The sequence below is a fragment of the Pristis pectinata genome, chromosome 21 (genome assembly GCF_009764475.1).
Source record: "Pristis pectinata isolate sPriPec2 chromosome 21, sPriPec2.1.pri, whole genome shotgun sequence".
Lineage (NCBI taxonomy): Eukaryota > Metazoa > Chordata > Chondrichthyes > Rhinopristiformes > Pristidae > Pristis > Pristis pectinata.
In genome coordinates, this window is record NC_067425.1 from 35555021 (window position 1) to 35570716 (window position 15696).

The 15696-nt window shown below is 48.5% G+C and overlaps 1 protein-coding gene across 2 annotated transcripts in view; it reads left to right on the forward strand.

Annotated features, from left to right (window-relative positions):
- The window catches only part of atp2a3 (ATPase sarcoplasmic/endoplasmic reticulum Ca2+ transporting 3), a 167204-nt gene that overhangs the window by 89970 nt on the left and 61538 nt on the right, over positions 1–15696 (forward strand). For both annotated transcript variants that reach the window (XM_052035821.1, XM_052035820.1), the window contains exon 8: positions 567–1031. In XM_052035821.1, the coding sequence (XP_051891781.1) occupies positions 567–1031 (465 nt within the window). The remainder of the gene's footprint in view (positions 1–566; positions 1032–15696) is intronic.

The following is a 15696-nucleotide window of genomic DNA, read 5'->3' on the forward strand; positions in this document are numbered from 1 at the left end:
CCAACGTCACTATCGTATCTGCTTCTACCACCGCTCCTGGCAGCCTGGTCCAAGCACCCACCACTGCAAATTATTGCCCGGCACTCCTCCTTTAAACTTTCCCTTTCTCACTTCAATACATGTCCTCCAGTACTACCCTGGGGAGAATGATTCTGACTGTCTACCTTATCTATACTTCTCACAATTTTATAAACTTCTATCAGGTCTGACGCTCCAGAGAAAACAATCCAAGTTTGTCCAACCTCTCCTTGTGGATAATGCCCTCTAATCCAGGCAGTATCCTGGTGAACCTCTTCTGCACCCTCTCCAAAGTCTCCACACCCTGCCTGTAATGGGGCGACCAGAATCGCCCACAATTGGGAAATGGGGCTCACTGGGATATGAAAGGTTTTCCTTAAAGCAAAGGGCAGCAATCAAAACCTTTTGTAAAACATTATTTTGTGTAGATAGTAATAATATTTTAAAAATTAGGCGCTCTTCTAAACTGCATTTCTCCTTTTCATTTTTCTACCTGGCAATCCCTGGACCCATTGCTGATCTTGCCTTGTGCTTGCTGTTGTTCTCAGGGAACCAATATTGCAGCTGGGAAGGCGTTGGGCATTGTCGTGGCCACGGCAGTCAACACGGAGATCGGCAAGATTCGCAACCAAATGGCGGCCACTGGGTGTGAGAAGACTCCTCTCCAGCAGAAACTTGATGAGTTTGGCCAGCAGCTGTCCAAGGTCATCTCCCTCATCTGCGTGGCCGTGTGGGTCATCAACATCGGGCACTTCAATGACCCCGTCCATGGAGGATCTTGGGTACGTGGCGCCATCTACTACTTCAAGATTGCGGTGGCATTGGCGGTGGCTGCCATCCCTGAGGGGCTGCCTGCCGTCATCACCACCTGCCTGGCCCTGGGCACCCGGCGCATGGCCAAGAAGAACGCCATCGTCAGGAGCCTTCCATCCGTGGAGACACTGGGCTGCACGTCGATCATCTGCTCCGACAAGACAGGCACACTCACCACCAATCAGATGTCCGTCTGCAAGGTAAGTGGCTTAGCCTTAATGGCCTGGCTAGTGCTTTTGCCCAACCACTGGGTTACTGGGTGACTATTCCTAACCAACTCTACATCTTGTGCAGCTCATCCCCAAATTTTACACCACAAATTAGTAGTAGTGTTGTTGAGGAGGGTAGTTGCAGACTGCAGAATGATATTGATCAGCTGGTAAGTTGGGTTATGGCAGATGGAATTTAGGCTTGATGAGTGTGAGCTAATGCATTTTGGGGAGTCAATTAAGGGTAGGACATACACCATGAATGGTGAGGCAATGGGACTTTGCCTACAAGTCCAAAGATCCCTGAAGATGACAGTACAGGTAGATACGATGGTGAAGGAGGCACATAGGATGCTTACCATCATTAGTTGGGGCATAGAATATAAGAGCATGGAGGTCCTGGTACAGCATTGCTTGGGCCACAACTAGACTGCTGTGTGCAGTTCTGGTTGCCACACTGTAGGAAGGATGTGACAGCACTGGAGAGGATGCAGAGGAGATTCACCAGGATGTTGCCTGGGATTCTACACACCTTGCCCTTGATCATAACAATAAGCTTGATCACAGCTTTGCTGTAAAGGAATGAGAGAATATAGGAAACAGGAGCAGGAATATTTCATGTGGGTCCTTGGGCCTGATTCGTCATTGAAGACTTTGCCTTCAGTTCCATTTTGTTGCCTGAACTCATAACCTTTGAATGCCCTCATGTCCAAAACTCTACATCTCCCACTCTTGAGCATATTCAGTGACTCCACCTCCACAGTTCTCTAGTGTCAAGAATTCCAAAGGTTCTCGGCCATCAGAAACGGAATTCCTCCTTGTCTCCATCTTAACTGGCTGACCCTTTATCCTGAGACACTGCCCCTCATTCTAAATTCACCCTCCCACAAAGAGCCCTCAGAATCTTAGATATCTCTGTGTGTGAACACCTCTCATTCTTCTACGAATGAGAAGGCCCAATCTGTCAGAAAGAGACAGCACGGAAACAGGCCCTTCAGTCCACTGGGCCCATGCTGACCATTAACCACTTAACTTGCACTAACACCATTTTTATTCTCCCCATATTCTCATCAACTGTCCCCCACTTCCCCCCCTTCCCCCCCCCAGGATTTTACCACTCACCTACCACTGGGCAATTAAACTACCAATCCACACATATTTGGAATGTGGGAGGAAACCCACGCAGTCACAGGGAGAATGTGCAAACTCCACACAGATTGAATCCCGGGCCTCTGTGCTGCCCCGGAGAGAGAATCTGCCTACTGTGGCCTTCAGTTAATGAGGAAAATGTTCTCACTGCTATACCTAATCCCCTGTATTCTAACTTTTGGTGTTTCTTGTATCAGATCGCCACGACCTCTCCCAATATCAGCATAATAATCAGTTTATAGTTTTCAGCAAAGTGTCTTACTCTATTTAAACAATATTCTGCTATTCTGTTGTTACCAGGGTGTAGAACCTTGTTTTCCTACAAGAACATCCTGTCTACATCTCTTTGAGGTGCTGTGTCATCTTTACAACTTGGTTTCCCACCAAAGGTCACCAAACGCTGCAACGATATAGCCAATCCCTGGCCAATGTGCATCCATCAGCACTCACTGCCAGTACAGGATTTGGTCCAATACCAATTATGGAAACTTGTGTGCAAGGCAGATGTCACACTTTCTCCTTTAGTGATGGGTTGTAGAGAGAGCAAGTTGTTTTTTGTTATAGATTGGTACATGTGTTGATCAGTCCTCTTTGTTTGTCATTACTCCTGCTATACTTTCAGTTGTATAGCTGGGGGTTTGAAAGGAGCTTTGTGCTGAAGCACATTTAGACTTTAGATACACAAGTACACGAATTACTGAGAGCACTGTCGTCAGTGCCCCATCCATCAGAAGTGATATCAGGTGGATGGCATTGGTCTATTAAATTAGTTAATGAGTTATCATAAAGCAAAGATTTGTTTTGTATGGGTTCTTGGTCATTAGAAACCGTCACTGTCACAGCAACAAACTCCTAAACTAAAAGCAAAAAAAAACTGCAGATTCTGGAAATCTGTCAAAATACCAAATGGTCGAAATACTCAGCAGGTCAGATAGCATCTGTTACTCTCTTCACAGATGCTGCCTGACCTGCTGTGTTTTTCCAGCATTTCCAGTTTTAAAATAATGTATTAGTTGTAGGTTCATTAGAAGTTACGTTACTGGGCTTGTCATCCAGGCGTCAAGAGTAAGGATCCAAAAGGTGGTTTTGAACAAGGGTCAAGTTATTTCCACCACTTATGTAAATGATTTGACACAGGAAGCGAAAACATAGGAGAACACAGATAAGCTCCCAGAATGGGTATGCAAATCGTGTGTGTATTTCAAAATAGATATGTCACAGGTGAACTGTGATAGGAGGGATACAAAGGGAGGGTTCTAAGTGGTGTGGGGGAACGAAAAGGAACCCAGGAGAGTACCAATACACAGATAAACGAAAACTAACAATAAAAATGCATTCTGTTTTAGAGGAGTGGAGCTGAGAACTTGGAATCTGAATTAAACCTGGTTAGACCATAGTGTACAAAGCTCTGATCTAAACATTTCCCAATGACAGAGGTGTCTAAAAGAAGTGTCTAAACTTTTCTTTGTGGCAGAGGAGGGAATAGGTTTAAGGGTTAGGGGGTTTAGAAGGAGAATCTCTTCACCCATGGGGTGGTTGAAGTTTGGAACGCACTGCGTGAGTGGGTGGTGGAGACAGGTACTCTCAACGTTGGAGAAGTATCTAGATGAGCACTTGAATCACCAAAGCATAGAGGGTTACAGATCGTGGGCTGGTGAATGGCGTCGGTATAGGTGAGCATCGGGATGGCCATGGTGGGACGAGGAGCCTATTTCTGTGCCCTGTAACCCTATGGCACTTTGACTCTGGAGAGGCAGTGAAGAAGGTTTTACAAGGGGAATAACCAGACAAGAATTATAATTGTTCGGAAAGATGGAGCAAAGGGGACCTCTTGTACTGGAAAGGAAGGGCTGATGGTGACCTGAGTGGAGACCTTTAGAATCATCAGTTTGATCTGTGTGACATCAGCTCAAACTCTCATACAGCAGTCTGAGAATTTGAATTAAATTTCACAGCTCTGGGTGCAGAGGACCAGTGGTGACTAAAAGTGACTGTGAACTTGTGGCTTACACAGCCTCTCCAACATCCTCCAGGGAGGGAAACCGATGTCTTCAGCAGGCTGAGCTTGATGTGACTCCAGTCTGGCACCACTGTGACTAACTTGCACCAGCCCTCCCCTCTGGCCTCATCTCCTAGTTGTATCAAACCAGAACAGCAATACCTCCCTTGGACACGGTTAGGGGAATGTGGGAGATATCATCTTATACCTTAAGAATTAACAAAAAAAAGTGAAATCTTCACTGTTCATAATTTTCAAGCCTTAGCAATTACTCCTTCATACAGTCCAGCCCTGCTAGTTTGAACTGGGTAATCAATATTATTTGTGATGGTTCACTCACAAGTGACAGTAATAAACCAATACCACACAGAGACTGTCTCATGGTCTGAAGATCCCCGAGAAGCCAACACACCTGACCTGGGCTAATTCAGTGCAATGGGTGGCTGGTTGAACAGTAAACTGGCCGGCCCATTTCTGAATAAGGACACTGAAGGTCTCACAGTCCCATTGGAGAATGGCTACGCACAAGCAGAGGGAAAAGATCGGGGATTCAGTACTTGAGGGTGTAAAAAAAAAGTGAACATGAAGGGTTAAATCTAGAAGAAAGTAACAATTATTTAAATAAACCAGTGAAGCAACCAGTGTTGATATGAGATGGCTGTTACATTGTTGTTAATAGGAAACAAGTGCAATTTTTAAAAAGAAATGAACTTCTGAAATGGGCGCAGCTGGCTAAAGTGACATTTAATCCCCCACCCCTGTCATTCTGCAGAGAATTCCCTTTGCATGGTAAAGCTGTACGACTTGTTCTGAAGGCAGTTCCGGTCTGGGTCCACAGGTCTGATCAGGATGTCAGGTTTCCTCTCCTCAAAGGTCACCAAGCATGATCAAGTTTTACAACAACCGAGTTCAAGTTCTCTGACTGCCAGCTGGGGTACACCACTGATTGGGGCCCAGCTTGTGTGCTGGGTACAGTTCTGGTCAGCACATCACGTGCTTGCATTGGAGTGGGTGGAGAGGAGATTTAAGAGGATGTTGCCAAGACTAGAAAGTCGTAGGCATACAAAAGATTGGATGGGCTAGGGGTGTTTTATCTGAAACAGACAGAGGGGAGACTAAACTGAGAAATATAAATCTGAAGGACCTGAACAGAATAAAATAGGAAGGTTCTATTTTCCTTAGTAGAGTGGTCAAAAGATGGGGATTTAAAGGAATTGCAGGATTAAACAGGAGAGAAGGAAAGGTAAGTTTCTAGAGGCTGGCAGGGATCTGGAGCTCCTTGGTTCCAAAGGGTGATGGGGTCAACAACCTTCCCCATATTTGGACGTGTTCGTGAAGAGCTGTGGGCGGCAGGTTACGGGCCTAGAGCGGGAAGGTGTGGTTAGGTTGGTCGGCTCTTTAATTAGCATGGACAAAATGAGCCAAACGGACGCCTCCTGTGCTGTAAATTCTCTGGGATTCTGTGATGTGTATTCATTGGCATGGAACTAACCCAGCAACATAAACATTACGTTGCTGGAGTCTGTCAGAGCAGGAAGCAGTCGACAGTGATGGAGAGCGGAATGGATGACAAAATGAATGCATGGCAATGGAGTCCTGACTACACTTAATTAGCACAGGACTGGGGTCAAATAGAGGGAAAGTGTATTCTAAGTGAGATCACACGGAAATGTATAAAGTGCTATCAGGTGGTGACAAAGTGTTTAAAGAGAAAACCCAGTGTAAGATAAAGTCATGTAATCAAAGAGAAAGTGACAACACAGGATTTTTAATCTAGTTATAGACTGGAAGAAGGGATCCAGCCCCCTTGTCTGGAGCATTGTGTTTAGTTTCACACTTGTAGCCAATTTACAGATTGGTCGGTTTATAATAGAGGTCCCACCTGTCCTCTCGAATCCCATGGCTCAGTACTGAAGAGGAAGTAGAGTATTCTGCTGCTGCCTCAAGTAACGCCACACAAGTGACGATCTGGCCACTTTTTCTCGCACTGCTGTACTCCGGGACCTTGTGCACAAAGCGACTGCCAGTTCTCCTGCCAGAAGCCCTTCTAACTTTACTGCATCCTGACCAGTAAATGTGACTGCAGAAATCTCACAGCTCATCTTGCCCATGCCGCTTGGCTCGTTGTAAGCTTTTGTTTGGACTGTTCCCAACTTGACGGATGTTTACCTTCTCAAAGGGTCTTGCCGGTGGATAAAGTAAGATTTACAGAGTTAATCTTGCCAAGCTAGCATTTCAGAGAGCTGCTGCTTTGATATTGTGGAGAAGGTGGTTTGAAGCCATTGATTGCTGCTCAGATCAACGTTGTCCTTGGCTGCAGTGCAGGGATTGTACAGTGCTCTGCTTTAATACCCTTTATTGCTTTCTTATCTCCCCTGATGATTTGACTTTCCAGCTGACTAAAGCTGCGAGCCTGTGAATGAATCTTTTAGCTTCCAGCTCAGGTTTCTCCAGCCTGATGATCTATACCCCAGACGGTCAGAGTTACCTGTCGATGATGAGCTTGCTTTGAAGCAGAGTGGGTCAGGTTCATTCCTCTCTCTCCATTCGAGCCCTGGGATCATCTGGGTCTAACCTCCATCCCCGGAGAGGGTGTGTTTGTGCTGGTTTTTTCTCAACCGTGCTACATCCATCAAGATTGCTCAGGATCCAGCAATGTTGGGAGGTCACTCAGCTGTACAAGCAACAGCCATCTTGTGCACAATTACCTACCCTCGCTGCCTCTGGTCTGGGCAGTTTTCTGGCCCCCCTGAAGGTACAGGGCTTTGGGTATCCCTTCCACTTCCTCGACCAAGACGGCATCCTCTGAAGAGTGGCAGCGCAGTGGTCTCACTGAGAGCTGCCTCCTCCCAGCTCCAGAGACCCAGATTCAATCCTGACCTCTGGCGCTGTCTGTGTGGAGTTTGCACGTTCTCCTTGTGACCACGTGGGTTTCCCCCACCTCCCTCCTCCCCCCCCCCCCCCCCCCCCCCCCCCCCCCATGGTGCTCCGGTTTCCTCCCACATCCCAAACACGTGTTGGTTGGTAGGTTAATAGGCCACTGTAAATTGCTGCTGGTGTGTAGGTGAGTGGAATCCACAGGGAATTGATGGGAATGTTGGGAAGATAAAAAGGTGATTAATGTGTAAGTGGTGCCTGATGGTCAGCACGGTCCCAGTGGGCCGAAGGACCTGTTTCTGTGCTGTATCTCTCTGACTGTAATGCTTCACCGAGAGGTGTTCTCTCTCCTGTGTTGTTCCAGATCAGGGTAATTCTGCTCTTACTCCCTTCGCTTGCTCCCACAATATCCTTTCCCTTTGAGCCATGTTGTCCACCTCTGTGGTACTGGGAAGGCGTGGCATTGCTTCCTGCTGTACCAGCTGGCAATAACAGCAGTCAGTTGGCACAGTTACGTTAACATGCCGCCCGCTTTTAAGTCTTCATTTATAATATAAGATACTTTTATTAGTCACATGTACATCGAAACACACAGTGAAATGCATCTGTTGCGTAGAGTGTTCTGGGGGCAGCCCGCAAGTGTCGCCACGCTTCCGGCGCCAACATAGCATGCCTGCAACTTCCTAACCCGTACGTCTTTGGAATGTGGGAGGAAACCCATGCAGACACGGGGAGAACGTACAAACTCCTTACAGACAGCGGCGGGAATTGGACCCGGGTTGCTAGTGCTGTAATAGCGTTACGCTGACCACTGCAGTACCGTGCCTGCCCTGCATCGTGGTCTCGGCATCTGTTTATGGGAGCTACAAGGTTTGACCCAATGTCTCAGGTACTGTGGCAAAAGACAATGGGAGAGTGCCATTTAGTATCTGACCTCCCTCCTCCTCCTCCAGCGGTGGTTGGAGCAGTGCTGGTGGAGGTTTCGACACGGCCACCTCATGTGGTCCCTTGGTTTGAAATTGAGGAGATTCAGGCTGAGTGTCCTGGGATGGGGCTTCACGAACCGACCTCCCACGCAGCAGCGGCAGGGAGAAGCTGGGCGTGCAAGGCTGGGTTGATGTGGAGGCCCATCATCACACTCCCAATTTTTGGGATCTTGCTGTGCACTGTTTGCCCTCTACATTGCAGCAGTTGCCCATGCTCCAGTGGTCCGCCACTAACTGAGCAGTCTGACGTTCTGAAAGATGCTATTGAATTATTTGTTCTCTGCTTTCTGTAGCAGTATCGAGCACAGCATCCCCAGGGTATTCCAAGTTTTGCAGGATTCCTCATCTTTATGCATTCGGTGAATTCGACAAAATTAAAACCCTACCAGGGCTGAGCTCAGTAGAGTTGAAAGAAAAATCAGTGTTGTATTGTCTGCCAGTTTTAAGCCTGCTTCAATGTGAGGCAGATATCAGAAAGAAGCGAGAGTTTGGTGAACCCTTCAACAGTGGAGCAAGCACTTGGGTTGTTCAGTGTGTACTGTTTTTCTCTCCATGGTTTTCTCCCTTGGTACAACACAGAAGGAGGCTCTTCAGCCCATTGGATCCATGCTAGTTCTTTGCAGAACAATCCCATCAATCCTATTCCCCTCTGCTTATTTTTGTGCATCCCTGCAAATTATTCTCACTCCCATGTCCATCTACTCCCCTTTGATTCTTTTGCCACTTAGGGGGGCAATTTACTACAGCCGATTAACCCACCTTGGGGAGGTGAGAGGAAACTGGGACACCCAGGGGAACCCATGCAGTCACTGGCAGTGTTGATCAGGAAATTAAACATCAGTGTGTGGAGAGTTGGCACCCTTGCCCATGAGTGAGGCCACGTGGGATCTGCTCGACCCGTGAGCGATGGTCTCAGTGACACCTCGCCAGTGGAAGACTGGTGATCCCAAAGGTGCATCACTTGTTTGTTGCTAGAAGATGATATCTTCATTAGTCACATGTACATCGGAACACAGTGAAATGAATCTTTGCGTAGAGTGTTCTGGGGGCAGCCAACATAGCACGCCTACAACTTCCTGACCCGCACGTCTTTGGAATGTGGGAGGAAACCGGAGCACCTGGAGGAAACCCACACAGACACGGAGAGAATGTACAAACTCCTTACAGACAGCAGCCGGAATTGAACCCGGTCGCTGGCTCTGTAAAGTGTTACGCTAACCGAAGCACTTGTGTCTCCAAACTCACGCTATCCTTGTTATGTAAACCATTGAGCAAGTTCATGCAGGAGTTTCCTGACATGGCACCTCTCCAATGCCTGCAAGAACAGGGATCCAAGCAGCTGATTTAACAAAGTACACAGCTATCCTCCTACTGCATTTAGGTGTTGCACTGCATGGTCCTTGTTTCCAAACGCTCCAGGTCAGCACAAGTAAACAAAAAAAAACTCCTTATTTTGGTATTTTGTATTTGTAGGGACACCATTTTGAGAAGTGTATTCCATGCAACCCTGCCTGCTCTGAGGTTTGCCTGTTCTCCCGTGTTAGTGTCTTGGAGTTCAGCAACCGTGCTGAGTAGTGAGAGAGTGAGCAGCGAATGTATCTGGTGCAGGTCATGTAACCTGGCAGTTCCACCCACCCACAACCCCTCCCCCCCCCCCCCAAAAACCTCGCCAAGCCCTGGTGTGTTGTTTTAAGTAATTGCCTGTGAGCTAGCTCCTGCCTTCCCCAACACCCTAAGAGCACCACTGGCTGTGAAATACTTTAGGATGTCCTGAAGATGTGCAAGCAACGCAAAGATGCACAATTCTCTCTGTCTATGCCACGAGCAAAGGAGAGATGCTGGCTTCTGTCTGTACTTGATAGTATCACCTCCCCCATCCATCCCCGCAGATGTGAAGGAGTCAGGGTTACACCAGGTATAAGAGTCTTGCCTGGCATCTGCCAGAGGTAGATTTTGATGTTCCTGACTCTCCCGGAACGCACTGAGTCTTTCCCAAAACCAGCACTGAACGTAAACTTCAAGCTCTGTTGACTTAAGCCAGTGAGTGTTTGGCGCGGGTCCCTTACATCGCCTGATACTGTATTGCAGATGTGGTATCCAGTGTTTTACAACGTGTGATTTGCGAGGGCGGTGCTCCCTGGCACAGTCTGTGACTTCAGCCTCTGATATCGGAGACTGAAACCGCTTGAAATTTTCCTGTCCAGCATGAGTCACACAGCCCTCTGAAGGTGCCCAGAGAGTGGGCGTCCTGCCCAGGGAGGGCTGGCTTTCCTTTGGCTGGCTTTGACCTCCCTTGTGGCAAAAGGCAAGGTTCTGCTAGTGCAGTGAGTGGACGGAAATAAAGAAGCAACTTTCATTTGAAAAGGAATGGTGCCTGTAGTTTTGGATACCCCAAAGCATTTCAGTCAATGACCTGCTCTCGAAGTCGCCATTGTAATCTGGGAAATGTGGGCACAGTGTGCACAGCAAGCTCCTGCAAACAGGAGTGTTGGAGACATAGGAGGCTGCAGATGCTGGAATCTGGAACAACACACAAGGTGCTGGAGGAACTCAGTGGGTCAGGCAGCATCTGTGGAGGGAAATGAACAGTTGATGTTTCGGGTGGAGACCCTTCATCTGGACTGATCCCACACTTCAGGAATGTGGGAAATGGACAGGGCTGGGACACTGGGGAGGGCCACGAATTGGTTTCTTTCACAAATTGGAGCTGACGTTTCATCAGTGCCGTACTCCGAGTTCTCCGATGTTTTTGCTCGCATGTACCAGAGTGAACTTTGAACTTGCAACCTCTTGCTCGGAAGTGTGTGTGCTGCCAGTTTACAGGAGCCAGTACCATCCATGCCCAGGCACCCACTGCCGGGGAATCCCCTGCCTTGTCTCTCCTGCTCCCACTGTCTGAGAGCTGATAGCACATTCCCATTGCACAGGGAACTGGCTCACTCTGCTGGAGATCAGCTGTGTACTGGCTGATAGAACGGTATTGAGGAAGGGCACGTTGCTGGATTAGTGTGTAGGTGGTAGGGAGGGGTGGGAACGCCCAGCACAAGTTACAGAGTGATTCAACTCGATAGTTAATGTGTGTCCATAAAGCAAACCACCTCCCTCAGCTGTCTTAATTGGTGTAGGACCAGGCTGCAGCTGGGTCCCATCCACGTACAGATGCCTCGACTGCTCTCCCTACAGACGCTGCCCGACCTGCCGGGTGTTTTCCAACGTTTCCCATTTACGGTGTCCAGCACCGGCAGTACTTCGGACTTGGGCGCCTGTGTCCTGCTCACACGCATGTGAGTCGCAGGGCTCCCCCCCCCCCCCCCCCCCATTACCCGTGAACTTTGCTCCCTGTTTGCTCTCCCTCTGATTGTTGCCACTGCTGCCCTTGTGCAGGTTGACCATGACGCAGCATCTCTTGAAGGTCGGTGCAGGTGCCACGTAAGATCTGGTGGCCTTTGTGTTCCTGCTTATCACCGTCCAGCAGCAGTCTCAACCTTCACCCTCCCCACCCCTGGCTCCACCTTTGTTGTCTGCGTCCACCTTCACCCTCCCCTCCCCACCTCCACCTTTCACCCACCTGCCTCTGTCTCCCAACTCCACCCCTCCCCCTCCTCTACCTGGCTCTTTCTGCCCGTCATCCCTCAGCCCTCCCCTGTCCCACCTCTTTTCTCATCTCCCCTCTCCCCTCTCAGTCCTGATGCAGGGTTCTGACCTGAAGCATCGACAGTTCCTCTCGACCCGCTGAGTTTCTCCAGCAGATTGATTGCCGCTCCACGTAGAATCTGCCTTGTTCCCGCCCTCGACCCTGAGCAGCGTGGCAGAGAGGTTGACCTCGCACTGAGCGCTCCACGAGAACAGAGGGCTGAGCACATCTGAAGCACAAGCTCCTTTATTCCTGCCCACACTGCGGCAGCAGGGTGATGGGTGGCTCGGTGCCAGGGCGGCCAATAGCTGTGCATTAAGTGGGAGGAGGCACACCTGGAGCACATAGGGAGAGAGCCTCCCACTTCCCTTCTCTTTAGAGAGGAGGATGATGAGGGGAGACATGATAGAGGTATATAAAATATTAAGAGGAATAGATAGAGTGGACAGCCAGCGCCTCTTTCCCAGGGCACCAGTGCTCAATACAAGAGGACATGGCTTTAAAGTAATGGGTGGGAAGTTCAAGGGAGATATCAGAGGGAGGTTTTTCACCCAGAGAGTGGTTGGTGCATGGAATGCGCTGCCTGGGGTAGTGGTGGAGGCTGGTATGTTGGTCAAGTTCAAGAGATTGTTAGGTAAGCATATGGAGGAATTTAAAATAGAGGGATATGTGGGAGGAAGGGGTTAGATAGTCTTAGGCAAGGTTTAAAGGTCGGCACAGCATTGTGGGCCGAAGGGCCTGTATTGTGCTGTATTGTTCTATGTTCTACGTTCCTTTGGTCCTGCCCCAGGCTGACTCTCCACACACCAGTGACAGGCTGCACCAGGCACAGGCTAACTCCAAGGGGTTTCCTGGGCCCTGGGAGGTGGTGACGATGGAGCACCTGAGCCTAGTGACGCCTGAAGAAATCTGATGCTGACATCCAGGCTGTGACGCTTTCCCCTCCCTCCCCTTCACCACACGTACAACACCACAGAGCAAACGTGGCAGGGGAAGTGATGCCTCCACACCTCGTAACTCTGCCCCACTCTCGGTGAGGTGCTCAGCAGAAGGTCCAGCCCGAGGTGGTGGTGTGATGGAGGTGGCTGAGGCTGGGAGCCAGGACATGCCACGTTGCTGATACCAGCCCTAGCCTTGACCTTCCTCTGCCCTTGCGGCAGTGGGTAAGGGAGGCTGAGGGTGTTGCACTGTCAGAGGTAATCCTTCAGGTGAGATGTTAAATCTTCCCTCCCAAGTGAATGTAAAGGACTTGGTTACAGTGTTCAAAGGGGAGCAGGGGAGTTGTAAGAAATAGGAGCAGGAATAGACGCCTCGAATGTTCCACCATTCATTGAGATCAACGCTGATCCACTTCAGCTGCATTTTCTTCCCCTCATGCTTTTGCTTTTGGCACCCTGGCCTTCATCAGTCATGGAACCGAAAACACAAGTTGGGAGGTTCTGTTGTGATTGTACAAGACGCTGGTGAGGCCGCAGTTTCAGTCATCCTGGCCGCAGTGTGTTCAGTATTGCTCACCCTGTCGCCGAAAGGATGTGATTAAACTGGAAAAGGTGCAAAAAAAAGATTTACAAGGATGTTGCCAGGGCTTGAGGGCTTGAGTCACAGGGAGACATTAGACAGGCTGGGCCTTTACTCCTTGGAGTGTAGGAGACTGAGGGCTGATCTCAGAGAGGTATAAAAATCATGAGGGGCATGGATAGGGTGAGACGTCTTTTTTTTCCAGGGTTGGGGAATCGAAAACTAGAGGACATAGTTTTAAGGTTAGAGGTGAAAGGTTTAATGAGAACTTTCTTATGTAACATTTACATGGCAACTTTTTTACACGGCGGGTGGTAGATATATGGAACCAGCTGCCAGGGGAAGTGGGTGAGGCCGGTACATCAGATACATTTAAGAAGTACATGGATGACAAGAGTTTAGAGGGATATGGGCCAAGTGCTGGGAAATGGGATTAGCTTGAAAGTACATCTTTGCCGGCAAGAACACGGATGGGCTGAAGGGCCTTTTTCCATGCTATACAAATCTATGATTCTATCCCTTCCCTTAATACCAAGAAATCTATCGATTTCTTCCTTGACTGAACATGGAACACTACAGCACAGTACAGGCCCTTCTGCCCACGGTGTTGTGCCGACATTTTATCCTGCTCTAAGATCTATCTAACCCTTCCCTCCCACATAGCCCTCCATTTCTCTATCACCCACGTGCCTACCTAAGAGCCTGTTAAACGTCCCTAATATATCTGCCTCCACCACCTCTGCCAGCAGTGCGTTCCATGCACCCACCACTCTGTGTAAAAAAAAACTTGCCTCAGTGACTGAGCATTCATGGTACTCTTGTGCAGGGAATTCCAAAGATTCACCACTCTCCAACTGAAGATATTTCTCATCTCAGTCCTGGACAGTCGACCCCTTATTCAGAGACAGTGACCCTGGTCCTAGATTCAGCCAGGGGACATAGTTGAGGTCACCTCAGCTATTTTCTGGCCAATATTATCCCTTAAACCACATAATTTAAAAAAAAGACATCTAGCCATCTACTTCTCTGCTGATTATGGGAGCTGGTCACGTGTAAATGGTCTGCTTCCTTTACAATAGCTGCAGCACTTCAGGGAAGCTTGTTACAAAATCCTGAAGTTGTGGAACATCTTGTACAAAGGCAGGTTATGTTTGTACCCTATAAATAGCTGTAATGACAGCATGTGTGATTGACTGAGGGGTTCAGAAGCAGCACGATCCAGACTGCAGTTTGAAGGCTAGCCTGTTAAGGATGTCATTTACCCAGCCACAATCCAGATGCTGAGCTCCTGCTTGGATTGGGCTAAGGGATTGAGTACCCATATTCTTGGGGCTCTCGTACCCTGCTGGCACACACATGATCGACAGTGCAGAGGGAAAAACACCCCAAGGCAACTCCAGCAGGGTCGACCAGTTAGTGCCAGCACTGAGGCTTTGCGAGCAAAATCTTGGGAAACCCGGCCGACGCCACAGTGAGATGGTGAAGCTTGCACTGAGTCCACATCACATCATCCAACACACAATAGGTTAGTTATTTGAAAGCCAGCTCTGTGGAGTAATTTATATCCTTTATAAATCATTGCTGCCTTGAGCTGACAGTTGAGGCCAACAAGCAAGCTGGCAGTGCTGAAGATTGACCTGGCCTCTCAATTAGCTTATGGAAAGTAGCAGCACTCTTAGGACACTCATTCACTTCTACATAGAGGTAGACTGAATGCTTGAATTCTTGCTTAGTTTTATAAAATAAGTTCCAGATCGGCCCAAAAAGGAGCCTTTTTTCCTATTCCTCTTTTGCTTGTTACGTCACAGATCATTCTATTTAAGTCTGAGTCTTTTATCTTTGATTGTATGTTCTTTTAATGGAATATCTGAAATGACCTCTGTTTCCAGAGCACCACGAACATCGCCAGGATGAAACTAAGCAGTGTGCAAAGGATTAGGGTGTGGGGTTGGAGGTTTGTGTTCTTAGGAGAATACTGAAGCTGGGGATAAAATGGAGGGTGTTCAGGTAGGTGAAGGCTTTCCCACCAAAGATAGGTTGGGATTACAGAGACCAGATTCAGAAACAGTGAAGGAGATCGCAGACAAGAGGGATTTGTAAACCGGAATGCAACACCTTGGGAGCTGCTAGAGTTGGTTAGGATGCAGGTTGGAGAGGAGCAGAATGAGGGCAGAGCACGTCTGTGGTCAAATAGTCCGACCAAGGTTTGGCGTGTGCTGGCCAGGATTCGCCCCCTGCGTTCTATTGACATCTGCTCTTACCCACCTTTATAAGAGGGCCCTCTTTTTTTTTGTTTCTTCAATTAGATTGTTTTCTCTGGAGCATATGTGGCTGAGGGCGACCTGATAGGAGTAGATATAATTATGAGAGGCAGAGATAGGGTGGACAGAGTCTGTTTCCCAGGGTGGAAATGTCAAATACTAGAGGGCATAGGTTTCAGGTGAGAGGGGGAAAGTTTAAAGGAGATTCGAAAGATAAGTTTTTTTTCCACAC